A 23,337-nucleotide genomic window follows, 5' to 3' on the forward strand; every position below is an offset into this window, starting at 1 on the left:
TTTTGGTAAGACTGAGTGACATATTTTGTATAATAAGGAATGATTCGATTGGTTTTCATTAGAAGAAAACATGTAAACAATTAGGATGGAAAAGTCTAAAAATCATCTTTCAGTGGCAGTGACTTAATTTTGTATTACCTGGATGTCGGGTTCCTGGCTGACTCAATTGGCAACCTATTTCCAATCACACATGGTAACCGTGGAGTACTAGTCAGGATAAATATCACGATTAAAAATGAATCATTCTTGCTAATATTTTATGCATGGAGAGGAAAAGTTGCTGTAGAACTCCCAGTGCTTTCAACTGATCCTTTTTCCTTAGATCCAGAATAAGCTCCAATAAATGAACCATCTTCATCGAACATCCCGTGTTCCCCTTCTCCATAATCTACCAGACTATCAGCACTTTCGGTGGCTTTAATGTCCCCGTTTATTGACTGGAGGCTGCCTTTCAGCGGCTTTTCATCGCTGTCACTACAAAACAAAGAAACGTCTTTCCAAAAATCCAGCTTTTTATTGCAAGCACGAAACGGCTCTTTTAAAATGAGAGAACCCGGGATCAGGGAAGAGCGAATGCGACATTTTCTACGCGGGTTGGACACTCAGAACAGCCTGACCGTTTGCTTCCTGCTCGGTCCAGGGCAGCTCGCGCAGCTCAGCTACGCTGACCTCCGTGCTCCCTGAATTCTCCACGTACATCAGTCTGTGCTTAACAAAACTGGTTAAAAAGGGAAACCCTACTGAAAACCGCTCCTGTGTTTTGGTTTGGTCCCTTTGCTCTTTTTGCCTTTGCAAAGATGGAGTGAAGGAGAAGGGACAGAAAGTGAAGGGGGTAGAAAAGCAAGGTGTAAATGCTAGAAAGGACTTTAGGGATCCCTTCCAGTGAGCGGAGCCTATGTCAAGTCTTTTGTACCTCACAGAAAGAGGCATTTTCATTTCACAAGGCAGTGGGCAATTTTCAGGGCCCATTTGTTGCATTTTCCTTTTGAAGCGGGCGGGTGAACTGAAGTACAGTTGCAGGATGAGGCATAAGCTGTAGGTTATATCTCACTGCTTTGCGAGCATTTATTTGGTTTTAGGGAAATAACAAAGTGGGTTTTTTTCCCTTTTTTCACCTGTTCTCCTGGTGTCTTATCTTACTGTAACTAATGGAGTTTCTCTCTGATAAAGGGGAGGAAAAGGGAGGAGTGAAAGCAGAATTTGCATCGTAAAACTTCAGAGTATCCKTATCTGCTAATACGCAGTACGTGTTCAACGGCAATTTAAAGGAAATGGACAAACCAGCAACCAAAATGAAGTAAACTCAGGAAATTCCACCAGACAAAAATGTCTGTGAAGCCTCTCTGAGCTACACACAGACGTTTTAGACTACTTCAGGGCCATCTATTAGGTACGGTCATGAGTCTCTCTTAGACTAGTGCTCTGACGTTTCACCGTTTCGAGCAAGATGAGAGTTGCCCGTGGTCAGCAGCTCACAGCCGATCATATTGCCACAGCATCACATACTGCTCTGTAGCCTGCTCGTACGAAACTATTACTTAAAGCCTCTCTGTGGCTTTAAGGGGTTGAAGGTAAGAAAAAGCATCAGGATGCATCCGTGGTTTTTAAACATGTTTCCAACTATCAAGGGGGGGGAAAAAATCACACACAAAAGGAAGCAGGAAAGTCGACTAAAAATCTTTAAATAACCCCCAAATTAGGCCTCTGGACTAGGTACGTAATTATTTGACTACAGTCCTTGTTTATACCAATCCTGCACCAAAGCTTTGGCAATGTTATCTGAGGAAAAAGAGAGAAACATGCCTGAAGTTTATTTCTTCAATATCTAATCAATAACATGTAATCAATGCATTAAGAGTACTTGCTACTTTACTGCACATGGCATTTCTATTCATAAAAAGACAAGTTTGGATTTGGGGGGGTGGGGTGAAAGTTAACCTCAGGACTTTCTTACCTTTCTAAATATTTGTCCCATTAGAAAGCATTAAAAATTAAATAAAGATGAAATTATGCAGAAAAAAACCCTATTCCAGTACAAATAATGTAGTATATAAGTGGGATTTCTCCAGAAACTTTATGCCTTTAAGGCCAGCTACACCAGTTTTCCAGTACAGCTTGTATAATGAYGCATTTTTCTTCATACCACAGTTACACAATACTGTAAACTTTGTTTATTTTAAAGCAGCCAAAGTGATTATTTCGGTTCTCACACAGAAACTTCTGTAGTGAGATTTTTTTTGCCATGTCTTTCTGTTTTTTAAACTTTTTCTTGTTTTCTCCCCCAGAATGAACAATCCCCACGTTACAAGATGAGGGTCTGACCAGGTTTGAGAAGCCCACTGAAGGCATACAAATCTTTCTATTGGCTTCAGTGGACATTAGAACAGGACCCCAAATTATCAAATATATTTACATTATTCATACAATGTTAAATAAAAAGCATGTGAAAAATAACCACTAATACATCAACATTTACTTATATCCCAACTTGGGTGGATTTAAGTATACTGGATATACCTGTATATTCCTACTATCATCCACTCCTGTGAGGTTTGCTTTGAAAATGAAAAAATAGYGTTACTTGCATGCTGTAAAATGTCCTAAATAAAAACCGGTGATGACATCTAGAAATGAAAAAAAAAACCCAACAAACAAAAACGCTTGTTAAAGCAAGTCCTATTTACCTATATTCCCCAAAGATTTCATCTTTTATTGATTGAGCTTCAGGATCTGGATGCAAATCTTCTTTTTCTTTCACTGTACAAATAAAATAAAGCACAGATCTGTATGCCATGTTCCGTCATGGACTCTTCTTTTTGCAGGTGCAATGGGAAAACTGCCTCTCATTACCTACAGCTTGCCCTGGAAGACAACAGCTTTCACCAAATGTTTTACTGCACTCAARGAGCCTGTTTTCATTGAATTGTCAATACCTAATTTCTAAGAGACCCAGCAAGTGTTTTACACTTAAATCCTTACTCATTGCTTTGAAAATTACAGAAATACATTTAGCAAAATATTTTATTGTTCTGCAATTTGGCTATGGTTGGAAGCGTATGTCAGTTATCACTTCAAGTAGCAGTTACTAGGTGGAAGGGGAGCATGCAAGTGGCCCTTCACAGGAGGCTCAGAGGTGCATCTGTTCAGGACCTTGACTCTATGGTGGATTAAATACCGAAATATTGAGCAAGCAGTATCGAAGACCTGGGCTTGATCTCTTACCAGCCCACAGCACTCTCTCACCAAGAGAGCACAGTTATGCCTGTGTTCATTAGAAACCACTCTGTGGATATTTATCAAAAGCTACAGATCCTAATTGGGTGTTTCCGCCTGTGGCTTTGCAGCCTCCAGAGATAAAAGTCTGAAGAATGCTTGTTATTAACTTGTGAACATAGCAAAATGACAATAAATTCGTTTACCTGAATATTTTCCTCCTTTATTTCTTCTGACAAAGCAAACGGTTAGCAGCAGCAAGGTGAGCAAAGCGATGGCGCACATCAGTCCAATAAACCACCCCTGGGTGGAAATTCCGTCATAAATGCCAGCATAAGCTTTGCAAAAAAAGGTGAGAAGTAAAAAGAAAATTAGCCAGACGAAAATGGCATCACCTTTCCATAAAATGAGTACTTAACATTTTCTTCACTGAATTTTAATTGAATCAGACTGTCACTACTTATTGTGCTCAATTTGAAGAAATACAAGACAGAAATATGTCCAAGTGTGACATTTTTAGACCTAAGGTGAATGCACTGTCTACAAGGCACAATACAGATGTTTTGGAAAAGAAATTCTGAAAGAGTATTTGACTCAAAGGATTAATGCCAACTAGGAAAGCTGAACGGAGAATTGTTAAGCTTCTCATGCAAAAGCAGTTTCGCGAAAGAAATAAAGTTAAAAGTGCACCTGATGCATGCAAACCACTCGACTAGCACATATAACACAAATTATATCACAAAACTACCCTTTCAAAATTGCATAGGAGGTAAAACTATGTTTTGTAAAGGTCTATAATTGTTTCAGGTTACTGTGTATCAAGTAAAGTGTAATATCTAACTGAGAACCATGGATGCATTTATGCTCCGATGGCATTCAACTGCAAGAGTCAACTTAAAAATCACAGAGCAAATTCATATTTTATGATTTTGATATTTAAGTTTACACTTCCAGTGCACATCAAAATATATAACCTCAACATTTATTTACATTCAAAATAAATCTTTATCACCTTGAAGGGTTTCATTTCTCACCTCTCCCCCTTGTCTCAATTACATCTTCAAAAATGCTATTGTTATCAACCCAATTCTTAGTCACTAGACGAACTGTATATTCAGTTCCAGGCTCAAGTGCCTCAATGGGGTGAAACTTTTGGGTGGGATTTACTGCTTCTGAAATCTTGCCGATCCCTTTACCTATGAAATGTACATATTCAAGTCATATTGATTAATTTTATTCATTGAACAAAGGCCTGTGACATGCACAGTTACAAATAATCTAAATAACACACAAATACGACACACAAGGATATGTTTAACATTTGTCATCAGATAATCTGATTTTTAAAAGCAGACAGTAAAATCAAAAACATTCCCTCTATTTGATTTTTAATATTCTATCAGATAAAATAAACAGCAGACTGAAATAATCCTGATGTTTATGAAGGCTGTTGTACTTTTCCCAGGATGGAAGTTAACAATGATGGGGGATTATGGATCTGCCTTAACTAATGTGTGCTTAAAAAAATTGCAACTTGAAAATGGGCTTGCTTTGTATAGATAATCTGGGGTTTGATGCTTCTCCCATTGAACTGAACTCAGCAGGGGAGAACAGCCAGCTTGTTATCTAGAAATGGATTCTTGTATGTCTCACGGAAAAAATTAGCATTGGGATTTATACCCATTTCTCTCCTGACAGTGATGTTCCATGTCCTTTTAAATTCCACAATGCCCATGCAAAACACTGTATTAGATACAGCTGCAGTTTTCTTTTAAATGGATATTTAGGTATTTAAATATTCTTGATGAGTTTAATATTTGATTAGGAGGTAGAAGGGAAATTCCAGTAGGTCTAATTTTAGAATCTTTTTACTTGCACTCCTACTGTAATTTCTGTCTGCATTAACATTGTAGGGTATTAAATACGTTTTTTAAAAATAGCATTTGTGGATAGCAGTAAAAGGACATCTATATACGCTAGCACTCACTCCAAGAACGATGTGTRAAGTCTGTGCATACAACCAAATTCAGAACCGCTTGTTCATATGAGGGATTTCTTTGGTTAACCAATGGGTCCAGCACAAGAGTGCGCTTACCCTCCATGTTAGGAAACAAATTGTGGAAGATAGCATTAATAAATATGACTCTTTAATTGCGTTCAGTTGCCTAATTTGCTTGATTTATCTGGCCGTCTTTCTGAAGTCTCCTAAGCTAAAGCATTGAGCACAGAATATAATTTGAAAACTGCTCGACCAACTAGCACTGCCAGCAAAACAATGCTCATTAATACCTAAACTAGTAAACAAGCAAAGCGAGAAGCTTTGAGAGATTAAGGCTTAGTTGACAGCTGAAGGAAAAAAAAAAAAAAGATTAAGACCAATGCAGGCACAATCAAAGAAGCAGTATATGATAAGTTTTCCAAGGCAACTCTACATATATTACAATAAGCATTTAAATTAGTAGACCACTGGGAACCAAAGAGAACACGTACAGCTGAAATACTGCTGATACTGAAGCACAGTGTATTAGCATAAATTAATCCATCTATTGGTAGGTTTTGCTAAATGAAGTATGTGAAACTGAGCTATAATTTTTAATCAAACCTCAAATTAAGCAACAGGATACCACAGGTATATTTTAATTACATTTTCTAAAATTAAGACATCAGAAAAATGCATTTAATTGAAACACTATCCATAAAGTAACAAGACTTAATGTGAACTTCAGTCTCATTATGCATTAAATACCATACAACACTTATGCATGCCAAGCAGACCTGATAATCATATATTCCAATTTGCACACAACAAAGGTTCACTGAATTCTTCGTAAGCAAAATGCTTAACCCTGAGCTCAACGGTAGGTCCACAGCCGCTGTTCGTTGTGCATTTGGTTAAACCAACTAACCAGTCCGTACGTCTCACCTATTTATTTCCAGCTTGTGCCAGCCACTTGTTTTTGAACGCTCAGCTACTTGCATAAACAGAAACAGGGAACTGGTACAGCTGGAAAATAACCCCTTTCCTGCCAGGTGATCCCTCCACGCTGCTGAGCACACGCTTAAGGGCCTGGCTGGATCAGGGATAAACTACCACGGGAGTTTTGCCTCAACAGCCTAACCTGATCTGCCTGGGACCCGTGATTTACCAGCAGCTCTCCGGGATGTTAAACATTTGCTATCGCAAAACACTAAACAGATTTTTTTTCTGTGACTTTAAAACTCAGTACGTGTGTCCAGTGACGAGCAATTAGAAGCTTTCCTTCCACGCGATTTCTTTCTGGTCTGTGTTAGGCAATCAAGTACAGTACCTACAGAAGAAAAAGCATTGCTAACTGGGGGAAAGTTTGGTGGCTGGAATAGAAAAAGCAGTGCAGAATCCTGAAAAATAAAAGCAAAGATATACAGATAAGGAAAAGCTCAATATACTGAAAGGTCAGTGAGCTGCAGAAATTAGCTTCAGAAAATTGAAAGCAGTTGGGTTAGGTTTTTAATCTACAATAGGGGAGAAGAAGCATTAGTAATAAAGGCATATCACCAGCACTTCTCATCTTCCCCCACTATTTATCAGCCATATCATGGGACTAGCATGAACATTAAACACTGAACTGCAATTTTACAATATTCCTGCTGGGCTTCAAGATTTATGAGAACAACAGAACACACATTTTTTATAGAAGCTTATGGTATAAAGGGAAAAAACATATAATCTGCCCCCAAAGACTTGCAAGAGTGCTAGTTTTCCAAAAGTTAGCACATCTGTTAGGAAACACACTTATATAAAAAAGCCGGCAGTCTAACAACTAAATACTAATTGTGGGCAATATCTTAATTTRTAACCATGCCTGTCTAAATACATCTGCTTGCAATAAATGGAAAGTTGAACTTTCATTAGTTTTCCTCTACTGACTGGCTATTAAAAGTGTATAAATATGCATCATAACTATTCTTCATCTTCTGGACTTTTATAGTGCAGGAGGTAATTCATGCTAAATTGCGAAGATTTTAAGCCATGGAGATTAAGCCTGTTGTGTGTAAAAATCTTTTGAGAAGAATTTATAGGTGAGGCTACTGAGTTAGCAGTCAACTATTTCTACTGATTGTCCTTGGCAGGAGAAAGCTGAGCTCAGAAAAGGACCTCGGAGCTTGTTTCAGCTCACTTGTGTTGTCTCTCAGTAGCTCTCTGTGGGCCGGGCTGGTGGAACACGAAAAAGCATAGGTCTTGACAAAAAATAGCAAAGACATACAGTTAACRGCAACTTTGCTTAAAACACTCCAAGACGGCTACATTTAACATGCCATAATTAACAGGCCTATTTCCATGGCTCAGAAAGACTGGGTTTGGGAGCAATGCTGCAGCATGTAGTCGCCGTCCCTGGTGCAGCTGGTACGACCCCGGGTCCGGGGCTTGTTCCCCTGCTCCGGCGGCCGGTCCGCGGCTCCCCTGTGGAAGCCGAGGCAGCAGAGCGGAGCGCCAGCAGTGATGGAAAAAGGAATTTGTCTCCGAGATCTCATCAGGTTCCCTTGACCAGGGCCAGAGAAGCTCTGCTCCCTCCTAGGACCTGGGGGGCTGCTGCTCACCCCGCGGGCAGTTATGTACGGCTGAGCGCGCTGCGCTTTTCCTCTTTCGCTGTGCTTGTGGCAAAAGAGAACTAAAATGGTATGTTGTGTTCGAAATAGTTCCTTTCCTCGTCCTACAAAAATCTCACTCAAGCTACGGTTTTCAAAGGGCCCGGGGAGGAGGGGGGTTAGGTGCCAATTGCCACTGAAACGTAACAGAACTGGTGAACTTCTTTTCTTTGGCTCCTCTGGAAAGGAAAGCTGCAGTCGTACGGCTTCCTCCGGATGAGTTTTTCATTAAGGCCTGAATGTCTGGACACAGAGCAATCTTTCCCAAGACGTAATACGCATTTAGTAATCCTCTAAATACACTGGCAGCTCTGTATGAAAACAAGTTTTGAGTTAAAAAGAACTCTTCCGTTAAATGATTTTCTTCACTGATGTAAGAACATTATTTTGTGTTATACTTCTGAGGGCTAACGATCGTTGGGAAATAGAGATTTTCAAAGGGAAAATTAATTAGTTTGTAGGTCACTTAAGAAATACTGCCTGAAAATTAAAAGTTAGAGACAAGGCTCATTGTCTAAAGACAGTATACCTACTTCCGTGGAATGAAATCAAGATAAATTCACAACATTTACTTATCAAGATCTAATAATAACAACAATAAATGGTTAAATTCAAATATTACCAAATTCATAAATTCTTCAGCAGGGTTCATATGCAACATTTCACTGTAGATAAAAAAAATGCTGGGCTTAAAACCTTGATTCAGTCATTCATATTGTAATTCAGAATGTAAGGGATTTTCTTTATATTCAAAAATTTAAAAATACTTTATTTTGCAGTACTAAGCAATTTCCCTTCATATCATTAATTCAATGTCACTAAGCAAATAATGGCCCAGGTAAAAAGCCAAAGAATTAACTCAGATGCTCTGGTAAATAACGAAACAGTAACTTGCTGTGGTGACTGCAGAAGGGCCACGGTAACACATCACAAGCAAAAGGATTCATTTTACACGGGACCCCGAGCCGCCGTTTCAGTCACGAGGGGCCTTATTCTGCGCTTTTGTGCAAAAAACTCATATGCTTTTTTCCACAAATAATATAGCTCAGCGGGCAGAGCTTCTTAGTGATTGTCCACAGTATTTTATCAACAGCAGAGGAAGATCTCGGGTTATACGTCAGTATTTCATATCTGAGTTATTACGATTACATTTAAGATGATTCATGGAAAACGGGTCTTTTATTCCTCCTTGTATTAGTTAGCAGTGCTAGGGGCTTTAGCTCGTACAACAAGGACGCTATAAATGAAAGCTTTTATGCCTGTATGGCCCGCTTCTATTTCTCATTAATTCCACTTGGTGTGGATTTAATCCTAGGGACAAATACTGAAGCGYGGTTTTGCTCTGCGAAGGGAACAGGCAGAGAAGCGCCAGGCGCCGGAGGCAGTCTCAGGCGTGGAGCGCCTGCCCCGCCACGGCAGCCTGCGTCCTGCCGGCACACCGCGGCTCGGACCCGCCGGCGAGCGAAGAGACGGAGAGGAGAGCATCGATATCCGCTCATTGGCCTTTTGGGAAAGCGTCGGTAAACCAAACGGATGTGTTACTCCCCACAAAAAAGTGAACCCGAATGGTTTGTTCACTGAGGAAGATGCTGCAGTTGTAGAGAAAGGGGAGAATGAGTTGGATTTGCCCATTTATGTGTTTATTGGGAGAAACTTTGCGTCCTAAACTTGGCCAGTCATACCCCTGCAAACTCACTGCGAGCAAATGGGTTGCACAGAAATTACAGGCTTGTAAAATTATCACTTAGGGCACAATAATTTTTCCTTCTCAGACTTTTTTTTTTGTGGTGATACATACATCACGTATAAAAGAAAGATTTGACTTCACTCTCCAATCCAGACTATGCCAACAGGGATAATTGCAAACAAATGAAAGTAATGAGTGATTCAGTTCAAACATATCAGTGATGAAATGTGAATGAATCTATAGCTTCTCCCTAGACATCTCCACTTTTCTGGGGAACGTATTTTGAAATTCTGAAACACCCACAGCACAGTCCACAAAAGCCACACTACAGCAATGGAAGCTATTCAAGTCCTAAATGGAACAAAGAGAGCTTTATGTTTTTATTACTAAAAATGGAATATACTGGATATAGAATCACTGAATCAAAACCCAAAGAAACCTGGAGTGCTCTATTATGGAGTTTCATTTCAGAGGGCACCACATTTTAGATCTGTCATTTACGTGAGTCATTTTAAATGACAAACCTGGACTTTTGAAATCACTCCATTTTTAAAGGAAAGAAATTGTTTTAATTTTGAGTGATTGCCCTGCTTCCCATGCCACAGCTTAAAACCCCCAACGGTCACTGAAAAGCGTGATTTTTTCTGCCTATCACATGTAGTTGAAAACTGCCTGAACAATTTAGCCAACAAATAACGGCACAAAACTCCAAAGGCATCTCAGGGGCAGATGCAGTGTCCTAACTTAGGGTGGCCTGAGAACCAGGAGATCCGCGTAAGGAGTACGCAGTGGTCACAGAATAGCACCCCTGCAGTTTTTAAACAACTGTACTACTCCAGTCGACATGCATTCTGCAATGCTTACTTCACTTGTTGCCATTTTTGAAACAAAGTCTTATGACAGAAAAGAAGGCAACAAGGGCGAAATGAATGTCAACATTATCATCCTTTTAAGTATATAATGCAGGGATGAGCACCTTAAAACCTGATAAGGTTATTCAGCTATGCTAAAGACTTTCAAGTGGCCAAAATACATTATTCTGGCTGCCCAACGAGGACCAAAAAGGTAACTAATACAATGACATTGCTTATTTTTAGACTGCAGAAAGCATCTTTGGCTTTCTTACTGAAGATTACATTTTGATTCTCGCTAATAGATTACTGCAACATGAGATCCTGCACATTACAGCGAGTCTGCAGCCTATGGGACACTCGGGAAGCGGCTGACTTACTTCAGCAAAGAGGCCCAAATAGTCTAATGATGCAACGTGTCACCTAAGGGGAATGACGTGGCCAAACCAAGACGCCTAAGCAGAGTCGGTTTGAGAAAAAGGGGACTAATCACAAATCTTGCTAGCAAACAACAAGGGCAAGGGGGAGGGCTGGCCAAAACAGCAGTCTGGAAGGTGAGAGCCCCTAAGAACTATGAAGAAAAGGTAACAACGTGATTTGGGCCTTGGAAGCTCGTGAGCTTCGCTGGAATGGTTTGCTGCACAACTAGGGTAGAAACACGGATGGAAACCCAGACCCAGATTTGCAGACTATGCCGCAGCCTGGGCAGGGTAATTTCCTGGAAATAATGGCTGTCAGGCTGCAAACGGAAGCGGAGGATTACTGCGGACTGAGGAGGAGATGAGTCTGCGCTTGTGAGACAGACAGGCAGGCAGGGTGCAGSGGGGAGGGACGGGGGATAAGCTGGTGACCCCCCTTCTGCGGCATTGCCACGTCGGACAGATGGACRCCAGCCGGGAAATCCCTCTTTCAGGCTGTGCATGCATTTAGAAAGATGCTGAAAGATGCTACATTTTATAACCAGATAYGGATCAGAGGAACACTTAGGATAGCCTAAAATTTTGCCAAAAAAGTGACGGGAAAAACCCCAAACCCTAAAAACCTAGAACAGGTTTTGTTTCACTAGTTGAGAAAACAAATGACTGGATCTTGAACTGGGATGTGATGAATTAAAAAAATTTTTTTTACTCGTTTCTTTCCTATAGGTTCAGTAACTGAAGAGATTCTGCAGTTTGCAAGTCTGACAGGATATTATGCAACAAGGACCATTTTTCTATTTTATATCAACATTGTTACAGACTGTTATCATTGCTAAAAATGATGAAGCCAGGACTCTTTTGCTTATCACATTCTTTTCTCCTTCCCTGTGGTAAGTCCATAGCAATGGTTCCTGATTAATAGCTAAGGACTTGTTCTTTGTATTGTCAAATTTCCAGACTTGCTGAGCACAGTACATTTTATTTCATTTCAGCTGAATGAGAAAGAAGAGCAATAGTATTTTGCTTGTACTTTTCCTTTAAGTCACTGAATATCAGTGTTTTTGGAGAAGGTATAAGTGGTCTGCAAATGATCTCTTCCAGTCTTTGATAAAATAATAATAAAATAATGGATCAAATGTGTTATAGTCAACTTTATGTTAATATGGATTTTTCATGTCAAATAACTGCAACAATAATGTTGTTGCGAGTCCCCCATGATCATGCAAGGGCAGAAATTAGTTTTATAATATCATTGAAGACCCATTATTTAGATCTTCAATTTTCTGCTCACGACTAAACGCAAATCGCTGATCCTAGTACAGCTTAAAGAGTTGATCAGTGGGAATAGAAACATAGCACTGTACAGCAGAATGAAACAGTCAGATAAGCTCTTCTTCTCTGAAGTGCTGCACGGCTACATTAAAAGTTCATTGATTGTTCTCATGCAAAGAAAAACAAATTTATTTCATCTAATTACAGAGGAAATGTCAACCCTGGAATATTCTCAATAGATTTTTCCATTATTGTTAAAGCTTCTCCACATAAAAACATATTGCCTATTAACTTACTCCCTTGAGCCATCGTTAGTCCTTCTTCTGTGACTGGCTTTCCACAGCCTTTCACTGTACAAGCCCTGACGTAGAACTTGTACTTGGTGCTGGAGCTGAGATTGGAAAGCCGCCAGCTGAGCGTGGAATGGTTTGTTATGCTGACGTCATTCAGAGGGCCGATCTCATGCGTTTCGTTTACTGGAAGACAGAAGAGAGTCGAGTCACATCCAGCAGCTGAATGCTACCGACATAAAAAGCGTCAGGAGTGCTCGCACAAGGGAGGCGTTTTGCAGTAGGTAGGAAGGATGCAAGTCTGAATAAGCATATCTTACTAGCTTRTGGAGTACTTAGATGGGATTTGTCTTGTCTACATCAACCACCCAATACTTGCTGAGCTATTACTGTACTTAAAAAGCTCTCCAATTCGAGATATGTATATACTGAGGGGGAGGTAAAAATTATGGTCTCTTAGAATATTAAATATATATGAAGTGATTTCTGCTTTGCTTCCAAACATCTGCAAACTTTCACAAGCAAGCTGATGGCAGGCCATTCTGCTCTGCTCTGCTCTGGTGCAGCTGGCTGCCGAAGGAGGTGTTGCCATTCCCAAACTGCCCAATAGATGGATCCACTCTCTGCACATAATCATCTAAAACAGACTAAAGGCCTCTAGTCCAGGCTCTAGTCCCTGACTGCAGAGGTATGCGGCTCTTCTGCTAACATCAGAGGTGATTTCTTGCTGTAAATAGCACACGCTGTATGCCACTTCCATCCTCCGAGAACATATAAAATATCCTGAATTGCCATCAAACTTCACATTTGCTGTCGTGGTAACCTAGAATCAATACTGCATTCTGCCTGAATTTATCTGCTCAAAATCTTTATTCTAGCTCCTCGGTTCTCCATTGGCATGAAAGAAACACCTCTGTACCTGCAGCTGAGTTGTTTCTCAATGTGATTACTGAATAACATGACTCGGTGATAGTTCTTCATTTCTACTGAGGAATTTTACAGGAAGGAGGTGCTTACTGTCATGAAATAATGTGAAAATCTGAATAAATGTGGCAAAAATATTCTCATTACAAATCATTCTGTGTTGAATAAGTTTCACTTCAGTAAAAATCTCCTACAGTTTATGTGTCTTAACTACTACATTAGGCATCATTTGCAAATTTGAAGTAATTTAATTAGTCTATAAAATGTGGAATAGAGCATGGCAGCATTGTGAGTTTGCCTAGACTGGAAAAGTACACCGAAAACGTCTTTGCTCTGGAAAATGCATTTGGCCTGCCCCCTAAGCAGGCTGTGCTAACATCACAGGTCTGAGACACGTTCTCATGCTCCGGTTATTACAGGAATCTCTGAAACACAGCCTTTCTCACTAGCATCTGTTGTAAATAACTGTTCAAATATAAACTAAACTAAGTTTTAACTAATAAAGATCTAATTGTTTGAATTCTAAAGTCAAAGTAAAAGAGGAACATACTTATCTGGTATTGCAAAACGTAGCCAGTAAGGTGGCCATTTGCCTTCTTAGGAAGTCCCCACGACAGAGTAACAGAGTCCTTATCGAAGTTTAATATCCTTAGAAAACGTGGTTGCTCAGGGACTGGAAAATACAGGGAGTAACTTAGAGAAAAGAGTATTGCAGAGGTCTATCTCTACACATAATTGTTCAACTAGGATAGAGGTTAGCTCAGTACCTAGCGGTCTCCATTTTTATTACCACGCTACCAGCTGTGTGTGTTCCAGTTCAGCACGATGCCGAACACTTCCCGAAAAGATGCAACCTAATTACTCCTATGCCTTCTGCAAGCAACACAGAGTTCTTCAGCACATCATAGTTTTGGGGTCCTTTCCAGTGAATAGTTTTATGAACATAGAAGATTTTACAATCACTTTAACTTTACAAAATTAACTTGCCTAGTTACATGGAAGATTTCTATTTAAACCCCTCCATCCCATATTTCCGTTTTTTCTTACCTCCTTCTGGAGTTTCAAACACAACTGGAGAGCTCTCTGGTCCATCTCCTTTTGCATTGTAAGCCAAAACGGTTAAGCGGAATTCACTAAAGGGCTCTAGACCAGGAATCATTCCGTAGTTTCTGTCTCCAACGAAGGTTAGGAAGTGTTTCTCTGGGTGATGTCTTTTTCCATCCAGCATACTTTTTGTTTTCCACCAACTGACCTGTATTGAGATTGGTATTTCTATAACAAGTTATGTTTTGCGGGGATGAACACAATATCGATTTCCCTCATCTTCCCAGAAATGAGAGATTGTGATCTATCATTCAGATAGCACTCATTTAATACTTTGTAAAAGTGTATACAAATATTTAAAGAGAAATTCATAACCTTATAGCCTCTTAAGTGTCCGCGAACTCTGTCCCTTGGAATTCCAAACCAGAACACTTTAACCAGCGTGCTATTCACAGTATCCACCGACACACTGGAAGGAGCAGCATCTGGAACTGTAAAAATATAAGTGCTGCATATTAAAGATACTTAAAAGAGCTCAATTTCACACTTCCAACATGCTATGGGGCTTGGCTTTCTTGCTCAAGCTGTGGCAATTCAGGCAGTCTTGCGGCAGCCAAGCTAAAAGCAATTACACCTGGCTGAAATGGGCCAATAAACATTAGTTTGCCACATCAGTACGTTCTGGTGAGGGCTGGAATACAGGTGCACTGGGACATACGAATTTCAACCCCAGTATTTATGATTTCCTGTTTCAAGCAATGCTTACAGCAGCGAGAAGAATAAAAAAAATGATTAACACACCATTCAAGAAGGCAATAAAATAAAGGTTTTTTATAATCAATTTCCTTTTACAACTAAACTCATTAAACAGTGGGATTTTAATCTCTACACAACACAGAGATCTATTATTGTGCCTGAAAAAAAGAGGCCTCGATCCACAGATGAGTGAAATCTAAGGGAAATTTCCCGCTGAGGGAGGCAGGTGCAAGATTAGGTCCATCAGAGAGACGCAATGAAGAGCAGCACGGGAGGTTCCCCGCTCTCCGTGCTCGCAGCGTGCACCACCGCCTCCGCGATACGCACGCAGGCGAAGGAAGCCGCGGCTCCGGGTGCGCGGGTATTGCCCTGGCTGCGGCGGCACCAAGAAGCCTCCCCGAGCACCCGCCTACAGACGCAGCCGCCCCGCTAGCCGGAGCCCCGCAGCCTCTCGGCATGCTGCACCCGGAGCACTGCGCATTTTGGAGGTCACAACCTCGGACCACCACGAGCTCGTTCACGGTAGCAGCGCTCAAGAGAGCCTTTCTCGGGATTTGCTTCCTTCCGTAAAGGCAGTAAGATCTTTGACTTTTGCGGTTATCGTAATAACTTTAATGACTGTTTGCTATCACCTACCGTGGCTTCCGACCCTTCATAATGCCTATTGCGAGAAGCTGCAGCAGGCGGGGGGGCTGCAGCACGTCTAATAACACTGCTCACAAATGCCTACTGCAGGAGACACGGTAGGTTAAATAAAGGTCATGGCTGTCGGTTCATTTTAATAAGTAGGAAAACACATCCTTGTCCTAGCTGCCTAATCTACTGTAGACTTTTCAAAGGCCATTCGAGCTGTCATTTTATTTTGTTCTTAGGAAAATAACTTGAAGATTTCAGATTCTGCAAGGRATGAAAACCATTTGACTTTAAATAATAAGATTAAACTGCAGATCTGAAACACAGACCATTTGCTGACACTTCTGACCCTTCCTTGCCAGCAGTCCCCATCCCCTGCTGCTAAGCATTTTCAAATGCAGCAAGCATTTGGATTTCAGATCATGGAAACCTGGCACCCCACACTAGCTGGCCACCATGCTGTTTACTCCCTCACTGATTTAAATCCTTAAATTCTTTAAAAAAAAAAAAAAAAAAAAAAAAAAAAAGGTTCTTTTTGGTGGTGTTATTGCTTAACTGAGTTGCTTGCTAAAGTGAGGCTTGGCATTTCATTACTGCAGCTGGATACATTTCTAATCCTCCAAAGACCCTCTATATTCATGCAGTAAACACCAAAGGGGACGAGAAGCTTTTCAGATGTGTTGGGATCGACTCAGCAGTGCCATTATCCGCTATTGCACGGAGCATAGCGGGGCTGTCGCATCCCCCGTGACGCCAGTATTAACTCCACTAGCAAGGAAAACGTCTTGCCCTTTGCACGTTAACCTCTCCTAAAGGGCCATGATCATTAAAGCACGCTGTGATGCCAGAGACACATGCAAAGGGCAGGTATCACAAACAGTTGCCGTGATTTTGGAGCAGCCTCGGGCAAACGAATACAAGCAGGTTGCTCTGGCCTGGTCATCAGATCCGCCGTTCCCTGACGAGGGCACCGTGCTACTCGTGCTTCGGGCAGGAACAGAGACGCTCATTTAGCAAGAACCAGTGGACAACCTCATTTTTCAGAGGTGGCCTCCTGCTAAGGTAGGAACAAAACTGCATCCTCAGGTAATTGCACATTCAAAGTTACACGTGCAAAACCAGAAGCCTGACTCTGAACACTGTTTTTTGTTATTTTGTTGGKTTTTTTTTCTATAAAAGAGAGAGATGGGAGTGTTTGGTAACTGTAAGAGTAACTATAAAGCAATAGTATTAATTGTGGAAAATTGTTATTGCTGCACACTGCGTTTTTCAGGAGCAGCTGTGGAGATTACAAGTAGAGCCAGCTTGACAGGCAYGATTGGCAAGCTGATGGCACAAAAAAAGAACTGCACAACGTGGAAAGCATTCGTCTGCCTCGCGGAGAAAAACGTCTTCGCAACAGCGAACAGGGAGCGCGCCGCAGATCTGGTGCCGGCGGCGTGGGATCCGCAGGGCTGGGCCTGGCGGCGGCAGTCGGGTGCCTGGTCACTGGGTACAAATACCGCCTGCTCCTTCCTCGTGGGAAAGCTCTGCCCCCCACGGAAAACTGAAGGAGATGCAGGCTGTTATGCTTCTGGCATGCTGGGACAGAAGATAACAGGCTTTATTCCTTCAGTTGGAGTACCTGAAGCCGGGTGAACCTACCCGTTTTGTTAAAACGGAGAGGAAATGGAGAAAGCCTCTCTGCTTGGCTCGCCCGGCCACGTGCCGCGGTCAGGCAGAGCCCTCCGAGCGGGGAAGGGACCCCGCCGCCTGCGAGCACCTGGCAGGACAGGGGGCTGCAGAAGGGTCCGGCAGAGCAAGGCGAGCCGACGAGCAGGACCCCGGCAGCACCCCCAAGGGCACCCTGGCAGCAGCAGCGGGGTGCTCGGAGCAGGGCGCAGACCCAACGCAAAGTCTTCCGGAAGAGGAGGACTCTTCCAGGGACACCGAGAGGTCTGAGCGGAGGCTGTGCCACTCACGAAGCCGCTGACAGCGACTGGAGAGAAACCAAGGCTGGAAAGAAAATCTGTCCTTCAAGGACACCATGAGCAAAGCGGGGGCATTATTTTCAAACCCTCATTATTATCTGTCTCGGCCAGGAAATTCAAGTTTACTCTAGCTCAAGATTTACTAGTTACAGTTTTATTAGGACTCAGTGCAAAGGTCTGGAGGGAGGTCTGGGTGTCGTTGGGTAACCTCTAGCGTGCTCGAGGTAAGGAGAACAAGGAGCATGGCCCCAGCGAGACTCTAGCTGGCTTTGGACCCAACATACACGTGAATGCTGCATCATCTATAAATTCAGGTTTCACTTACGAAGACCAGCATTTGAGTGTTTGTATTTAATTCCCAGAGTATTTAAATTCCTACAATGTTAAAACGTTGAATTAGGTTCCAGACAGGCGAAATACTTTGTTCCACTGAGTTAACACAACTATTACTATACTTCACAGTAAACACAGATTTTTTTATGCACTGCGGCCTTTCCAAAAAATCAAACTCCAGCTACGTGAAATTCGTAGCACCCAGTATCAGAAGCTTCTGCTTCTCTTCAGATTCTGACATGCTGAACAGYGACATTTCAGCAGCCTTAGCTGCGGGCTGTCGAATCAATCACTTGGTACCTGATTATTTTGCATTGCAGGAATCACTTACACAGTGTATTTTTACATGAAGGTTTCCATTACTTACTGTCCTCTCCTGAATAGCCGGTGGTAACATTTGGTTCAGGACCAGATCCTAAATTATTCACTGCTTGGACTTTGATCTCGTAGGGCACGAAGGTGGGAGTGTTTCGCAGGGTCAGGGAATGCTTCTTCACCATTTCCTCGTTCCAGTCAGCCTCGACCCCCTGCTGCCGCCAGCTGACTTTGTACTCCAGCCCCGGCCCGTTCCGCTCCGCAGGTTTCAAYGGCTACGGGAGAAGTTAAAAGAGACCCTGAGCTGCCTTGGCTGCAGTAATCATGAAACAGCAGCTTAGGGGGTGAATAATTTTGGAGACTGTGTTATAACATTCGGAGAGAAATGGGGAAAAAAGAGAGCATTAACTTTTCAGTGCAATGTTAACTTTAAGACTGTTGGAAAAAATATGCCATCACATAAAAGAAAAAGGTAGGTGGAAGACAGAGCAACAGTTGGACTAAAAACAAGTTAACTGTTAACACACCTATTTCTACATATTAGAAACATTGATCTTTGTTTTGCCACAAGCTTCCTTTGTTTTATTGTGACATAAGGCTGCATGGCTTTTAGTACAACTAAAATGCATATTAGAATTTTATGTAGCACAGCAAGTTGGGTCATTAAAATTTACATTACCCTGTAGTGTTCTAAATATGCACCAAATGCTTGAAACTAGGCCTGGACATTTAATGTGCAACTGCTGCGCTATTGTTTTTTACTGATCAGCTGAAAAATTCATCACAGCATGGTTGCCGTCTAATTAACATTAATTTATAAAATATTAGAAGCCATATAGCAATGGCTTGTCATGAGACATGCTCCAATTGAGTCTGTTTTTCTGAAAATGTACTTCTTTAATATTGTTAACTGGTCACCTGCACTACCAAAAATGATGGATTTTTTTCAGTTGCCTGAAACAGCTGTGGATTTTTCAAGCCCCATATTCTACTTTCAGTAACATTTAAATGATATATTATACATATCAAATACATAATACTTGATATGTCCCCAAGCCCCACACAGAGTGCAGATCAGCATGACTTGCTTGAGGAACAGCACTGGCTGTGCAAGCACAAAACGTGGTGTCCTGCTCCTGCCTGCTCCTTGTGTGCTGAGCCACCAACGGTGATGCAGAAAGAGCATCAAGAAAAAAGAACAGCGCTCAGCAAGGCAGGCCAAAAACTGAGTACGTTTCTGGGATGCTAATTTACCCTGTGACTGGACTAACCAAAAACCATTTCATTATGTTCAGCTTTGACATGACAGTACTCAGCAAGGGGGGCTGCAAAAATTCCTGTTCCTCTGCGGTGAGGCAATGAGGAACAAGGGCAGCACATGGTGTTCGGGGCCTCTTCCCTACCCTCCCGTTGAGGACCTTAGGGAAGACTGCGGGCAGGAGCTGGGAGCCCAGGCAGCTTTCTAACGGGCACTGCTAGGAGAACCACTTGTACGGCAAAGATCCCAATAAACAGGATTTTCAAGACAAGTCAAAGAAGAAAATAAAATTTCCAACTGGAAAATAACTTCCTGTTTAGAGTTAAATTTCAGCACTGCTTGACTCTTATTTTGATCTCCCTTAATGATGCAAATCCTTGGCTGAAAAGCTAGTCGCTAATGCTCATCTGGTCTCTTAATCCAAAGTAGGCAAATTAATGTCATTTTGCAGCCTTTGTCTGCCAGAAATGGGTTTTTTAGTACATTCAGGGCCTAGCATTTCTTCTGTAAAGCATACCGGGATCAACATAAATAAATGAATATCCTGTTTATGACAACATTTAAAAGTTTCACCAAGACTTCACAAAGCCTGTCCATCCCAAACTTTCTCTTTAGTCTCAGTCTTCACTCTACTTCTGCTGTGCCTGCGCTGTAGCTGACGAGCTTCCTGGCAGAGACGACTGCTCGTTCTCCGTTCGGTGAGGCATGCAGCCCGCTGCTGGCTGTAGCAACGTTTCCCACCCAGGTTGGTCACTACCACTCTGCATTTCCTTGTAGATGCAGAATTGTTTTCCCTGGCCCTGAGCTATGCTGTACAACAAAATTTCACATTAAACTCCACGTCAACAGATCTAGAGGTCCATCTCCTTTTGGTATAACTGTAGTCTAAAATGTGAATTCACATTGTGGAAATGTTTGTTGTCTTTTCCTGGTAGCACCAGATTGAGAAGTAAATCTGAAGTAAATTCTGTTTAATTCCAGACACAAAAAATATGTTTCCTTCCACAGTTGCTGAAACTTGTGTTGAATGAAGGAATATGCATCTCTCTAAAGCGTTGGCACGTAAGCTGTACATTTAAAAGCCAGGAATTTGAAGGTTGGAAACCATCCTCAACACTTTTACACAACTCCTTTAACACCCATGCTTAGGTGCTATATCTAAACTCCTTTAGTTAATGGTGTTAAAATTCAAGCTCAAGTTCACTTGGCCAAGTAATCTGAGTCATTTTTAAACCTACAATCTTGAAGGGTAGAATCTACAGATAAACTAGTCTCTCCCTGTGCCTGACTTCTCCTCCTGCAGAGCAAGGTGAGACCGCAATTATTTTAAGCTCTTTCTTACATACAAGTTGCACAGCAAAAGAGAATTCTCATTGTTCTTTATGGGCCTTTCATATTTCTTTATAACCTGCAAAGATTAGGTATAAAAAATTGATTTTTGAAATAAAAATGAAACTAGGGGAGGAAATACAGAAGTCAGTAACAACTTCACCTTTGACTTCAACGGAATCAAGGACTCTGTGAATTTGCTAATGTTTCCTAAAAACCAGGGTGGGGAAGAAATAAAGTCAAGGTACCCATTATTTCTTTAATAATTAATTATCTTAAAACGACATCTTGATAAATTCTATGCTGCTTTAGGAACTGCTGTTTGAAGACAGACCCTATTTTCCATATTGTATCATTGACAGAAACTTTTGAATTACCTCCCATTTCATCACCATTTCGTTTGGTTCAGAAGCTTCAATCCGGATGTTTTCTGGGTTCTTGTCTGGAGCTGGAACCATACAGGCAACAAAGTTAGTTTATGTACCCTGCTTTTAATTGCATGTATTATTTAAATGCAAAAGCTTTTCTTATTTTGGCATTACTGAAAGACACCTAAACAAAAAGTGTTCATGAGATTAATTATGAGATTAATTACTTGGATCAACAAAGCTGTTGTGAACAAAACACATTGTTTATGCAGTTTTGATTCCTAAGCGCCCTTGTTGGTTGGAGTCACCAGCTAACATGACACTGTGACTTTCGGATTTCAAAGGACCAGATGTAGGGGGATTATTATGATGAAATGTTTCTCCCTTTGGGGATAGTAAACAGAAGGTGTATCATTAGTGGGATGCATACAGCTGAAAAGCTGAAGAAGGCCCTGAAATTGAAACAAACAAAAAAAAAAAAGAAAGAAAAATGCTGGGGAATGCAAATGCAGTCCTGAACAGTTGGCCTCTAAAATGACTTTCAGGGACAAAACATTTTATGTTACGATGAGAAATGCATTGTGAATGGAGATTTTTGACAAGCTCAGTGCTGCTGAAAGGCTCCCCATAAATCCTGAAGATCCTCTCCAGCAATTGCTTGTCCATAAGTGGCTGCAGCGGGCCTCAAAGGTGCAAAATCAGCAGAGTTTTGGAAAGCTTCATGCTACAGGTACCCTTCTAGGAAACATACTGCTGACCAAGGCAACATGCACTGCTCACTTGGGAGCGGCCAGAGGAGGACGCAGAAGGCTACAGGTGTGAATCTTCTCTTTGCGGAAACAACTGCCTGAAGCTGCCTCTGCATGCAGCATGCTCGGACTCGGCTGGAAAACATCTGTGGAGCCCAGCGTAGTTTAGCGTCTCTAGAGCAGTAACAATCTAGTCGCTCACCACATAAACTGAGCAGAAAAAGCAGCACAAGCAACCCTGACTTATTTAAACTCCTCAGGAGCAGAGTAAGGCAATGTTATTTTAAGCAAACAAAAAAAATTAATATTCAGAAAACTAGATGGCAGTGTTTACCAGCCGGAGGTGTTGCATAGCGCAGTGATGGTTTACTAGCCCGGCTTCTTCCGACAGCATTCACAGATATGACGCGAAACTGGTAATTCATATATGGGGCGAGTGACAAAATGGCTGTGGTTTCATTCCCCGCAGTTCTGGTTAGCTCCTGCCACTTCCCCGGCTCCCATCGGCTCTCTTCAAATTCTATAATCGACTCTGGTGAGGAAAAAAACAAAACAAAAGGAAAAAGGCAGAGCCGATATAAGCCTCATATAAATAGCAAGGGTGGAAATGAACTTACAAAAAATTAACCGACATAGTAAAACCAATTAAGCATGGCTATGAACACTGTGTTTATGCTAATAGCCATGACATAACATAATGTTAAACAACACAAAATGATGCCACCAAAATCCTTCATACCATTAACAGGACTGTTATGACTGGCCCCAGCTTTCCAGGATAGTCGAATGCTTCGGTTTTGATTTTCTGAGAGTTGAAGATCTTCTGGTGGATCAGGGACATCTGAGAAATAATGAAGAACTGTCAGGAGCATGGCAAGTTATTTCTATTTATCTTGGCATTTTCCAAAAGATTAGCAATGGAATAGCAAGCTCCAGCAAAAACAGTGGTAAAACATCTTTTGATTTCAAAGTGGAAAAAATTAAAAAAACAGGAATTGCTTTAAAAAATCCTACTTTAATATAGAAATACAAGCTGAATCTTCTGGTCCTGCTTTCTCTCTTATAAATACAATATCCCTCCTTGAGTACCTTTCCATCTACTCTCATTACAATGCTTGGAACAACCCATCTCTCTTTTCAAATCAAAGTAAGATCTATTTAATCATTAATAAATACTGACACAGCTCTTAGCAGAAATTTGTATTTGCACCACTTGGGTTTACTCTAGTGCAAATCATAGTGGCAGAAGGTGACACAACTCTTACAGTTCCTGAACCGACCCTTTTGGAGCATGAAAGGA

The 23,337-nt window shown here is 41.4% G+C and overlaps 1 protein-coding gene across 3 annotated transcripts in view; it reads right to left on the reverse strand.

Annotated features, from left to right (window-relative positions):
- Positions 1 to 257: 257 nt before the first annotated feature.
- The window catches only part of CHL1 (cell adhesion molecule L1 like), a 59,890-nt gene continuing 36,810 nt past the window's right edge, over positions 258 to 23,337 (reverse strand). For 2 of the 3 annotated variants that reach the window (XM_026074910.1, XM_026074909.1), the window contains 12 exons: positions 22,777 to 22,878; positions 22,372 to 22,569; positions 21,298 to 21,368; positions 18,386 to 18,608; positions 14,702 to 14,817; positions 14,330 to 14,534; positions 13,833 to 13,955; positions 12,365 to 12,544; positions 4,248 to 4,409; positions 3,420 to 3,551; positions 2,685 to 2,757; positions 258 to 474 (listed from right to left, as the gene is read on the reverse strand). In XM_026074910.1, the coding sequence (XP_025930695.1) occupies positions 258 to 474; positions 2,685 to 2,757; positions 3,420 to 3,551; positions 4,248 to 4,409; positions 12,365 to 12,544; positions 13,833 to 13,955; positions 14,330 to 14,534; positions 14,702 to 14,817; positions 18,386 to 18,608; positions 21,298 to 21,368; positions 22,372 to 22,569; positions 22,777 to 22,878 (1,802 nt within the window). The remainder of the gene's footprint in view (positions 475 to 2,684; positions 2,758 to 3,419; positions 3,552 to 4,247; positions 4,410 to 12,364; positions 12,545 to 13,832; positions 13,956 to 14,329; positions 14,535 to 14,701; positions 14,818 to 18,385; positions 18,609 to 21,297; positions 21,369 to 22,371; positions 22,570 to 22,776; positions 22,879 to 23,337) is intronic. The other variant, XM_026074911.1, reaches the window with a different exon arrangement.

Source organism: Apteryx rowi, unplaced genomic scaffold (genome assembly GCF_003343035.1).
Source record: "Apteryx rowi isolate R43461 unplaced genomic scaffold, aptRow1 scaffold_4, whole genome shotgun sequence".
In the NCBI taxonomy this organism is placed as follows: Eukaryota; Metazoa; Chordata; class Aves; order Apterygiformes; family Apterygidae; genus Apteryx; species Apteryx rowi.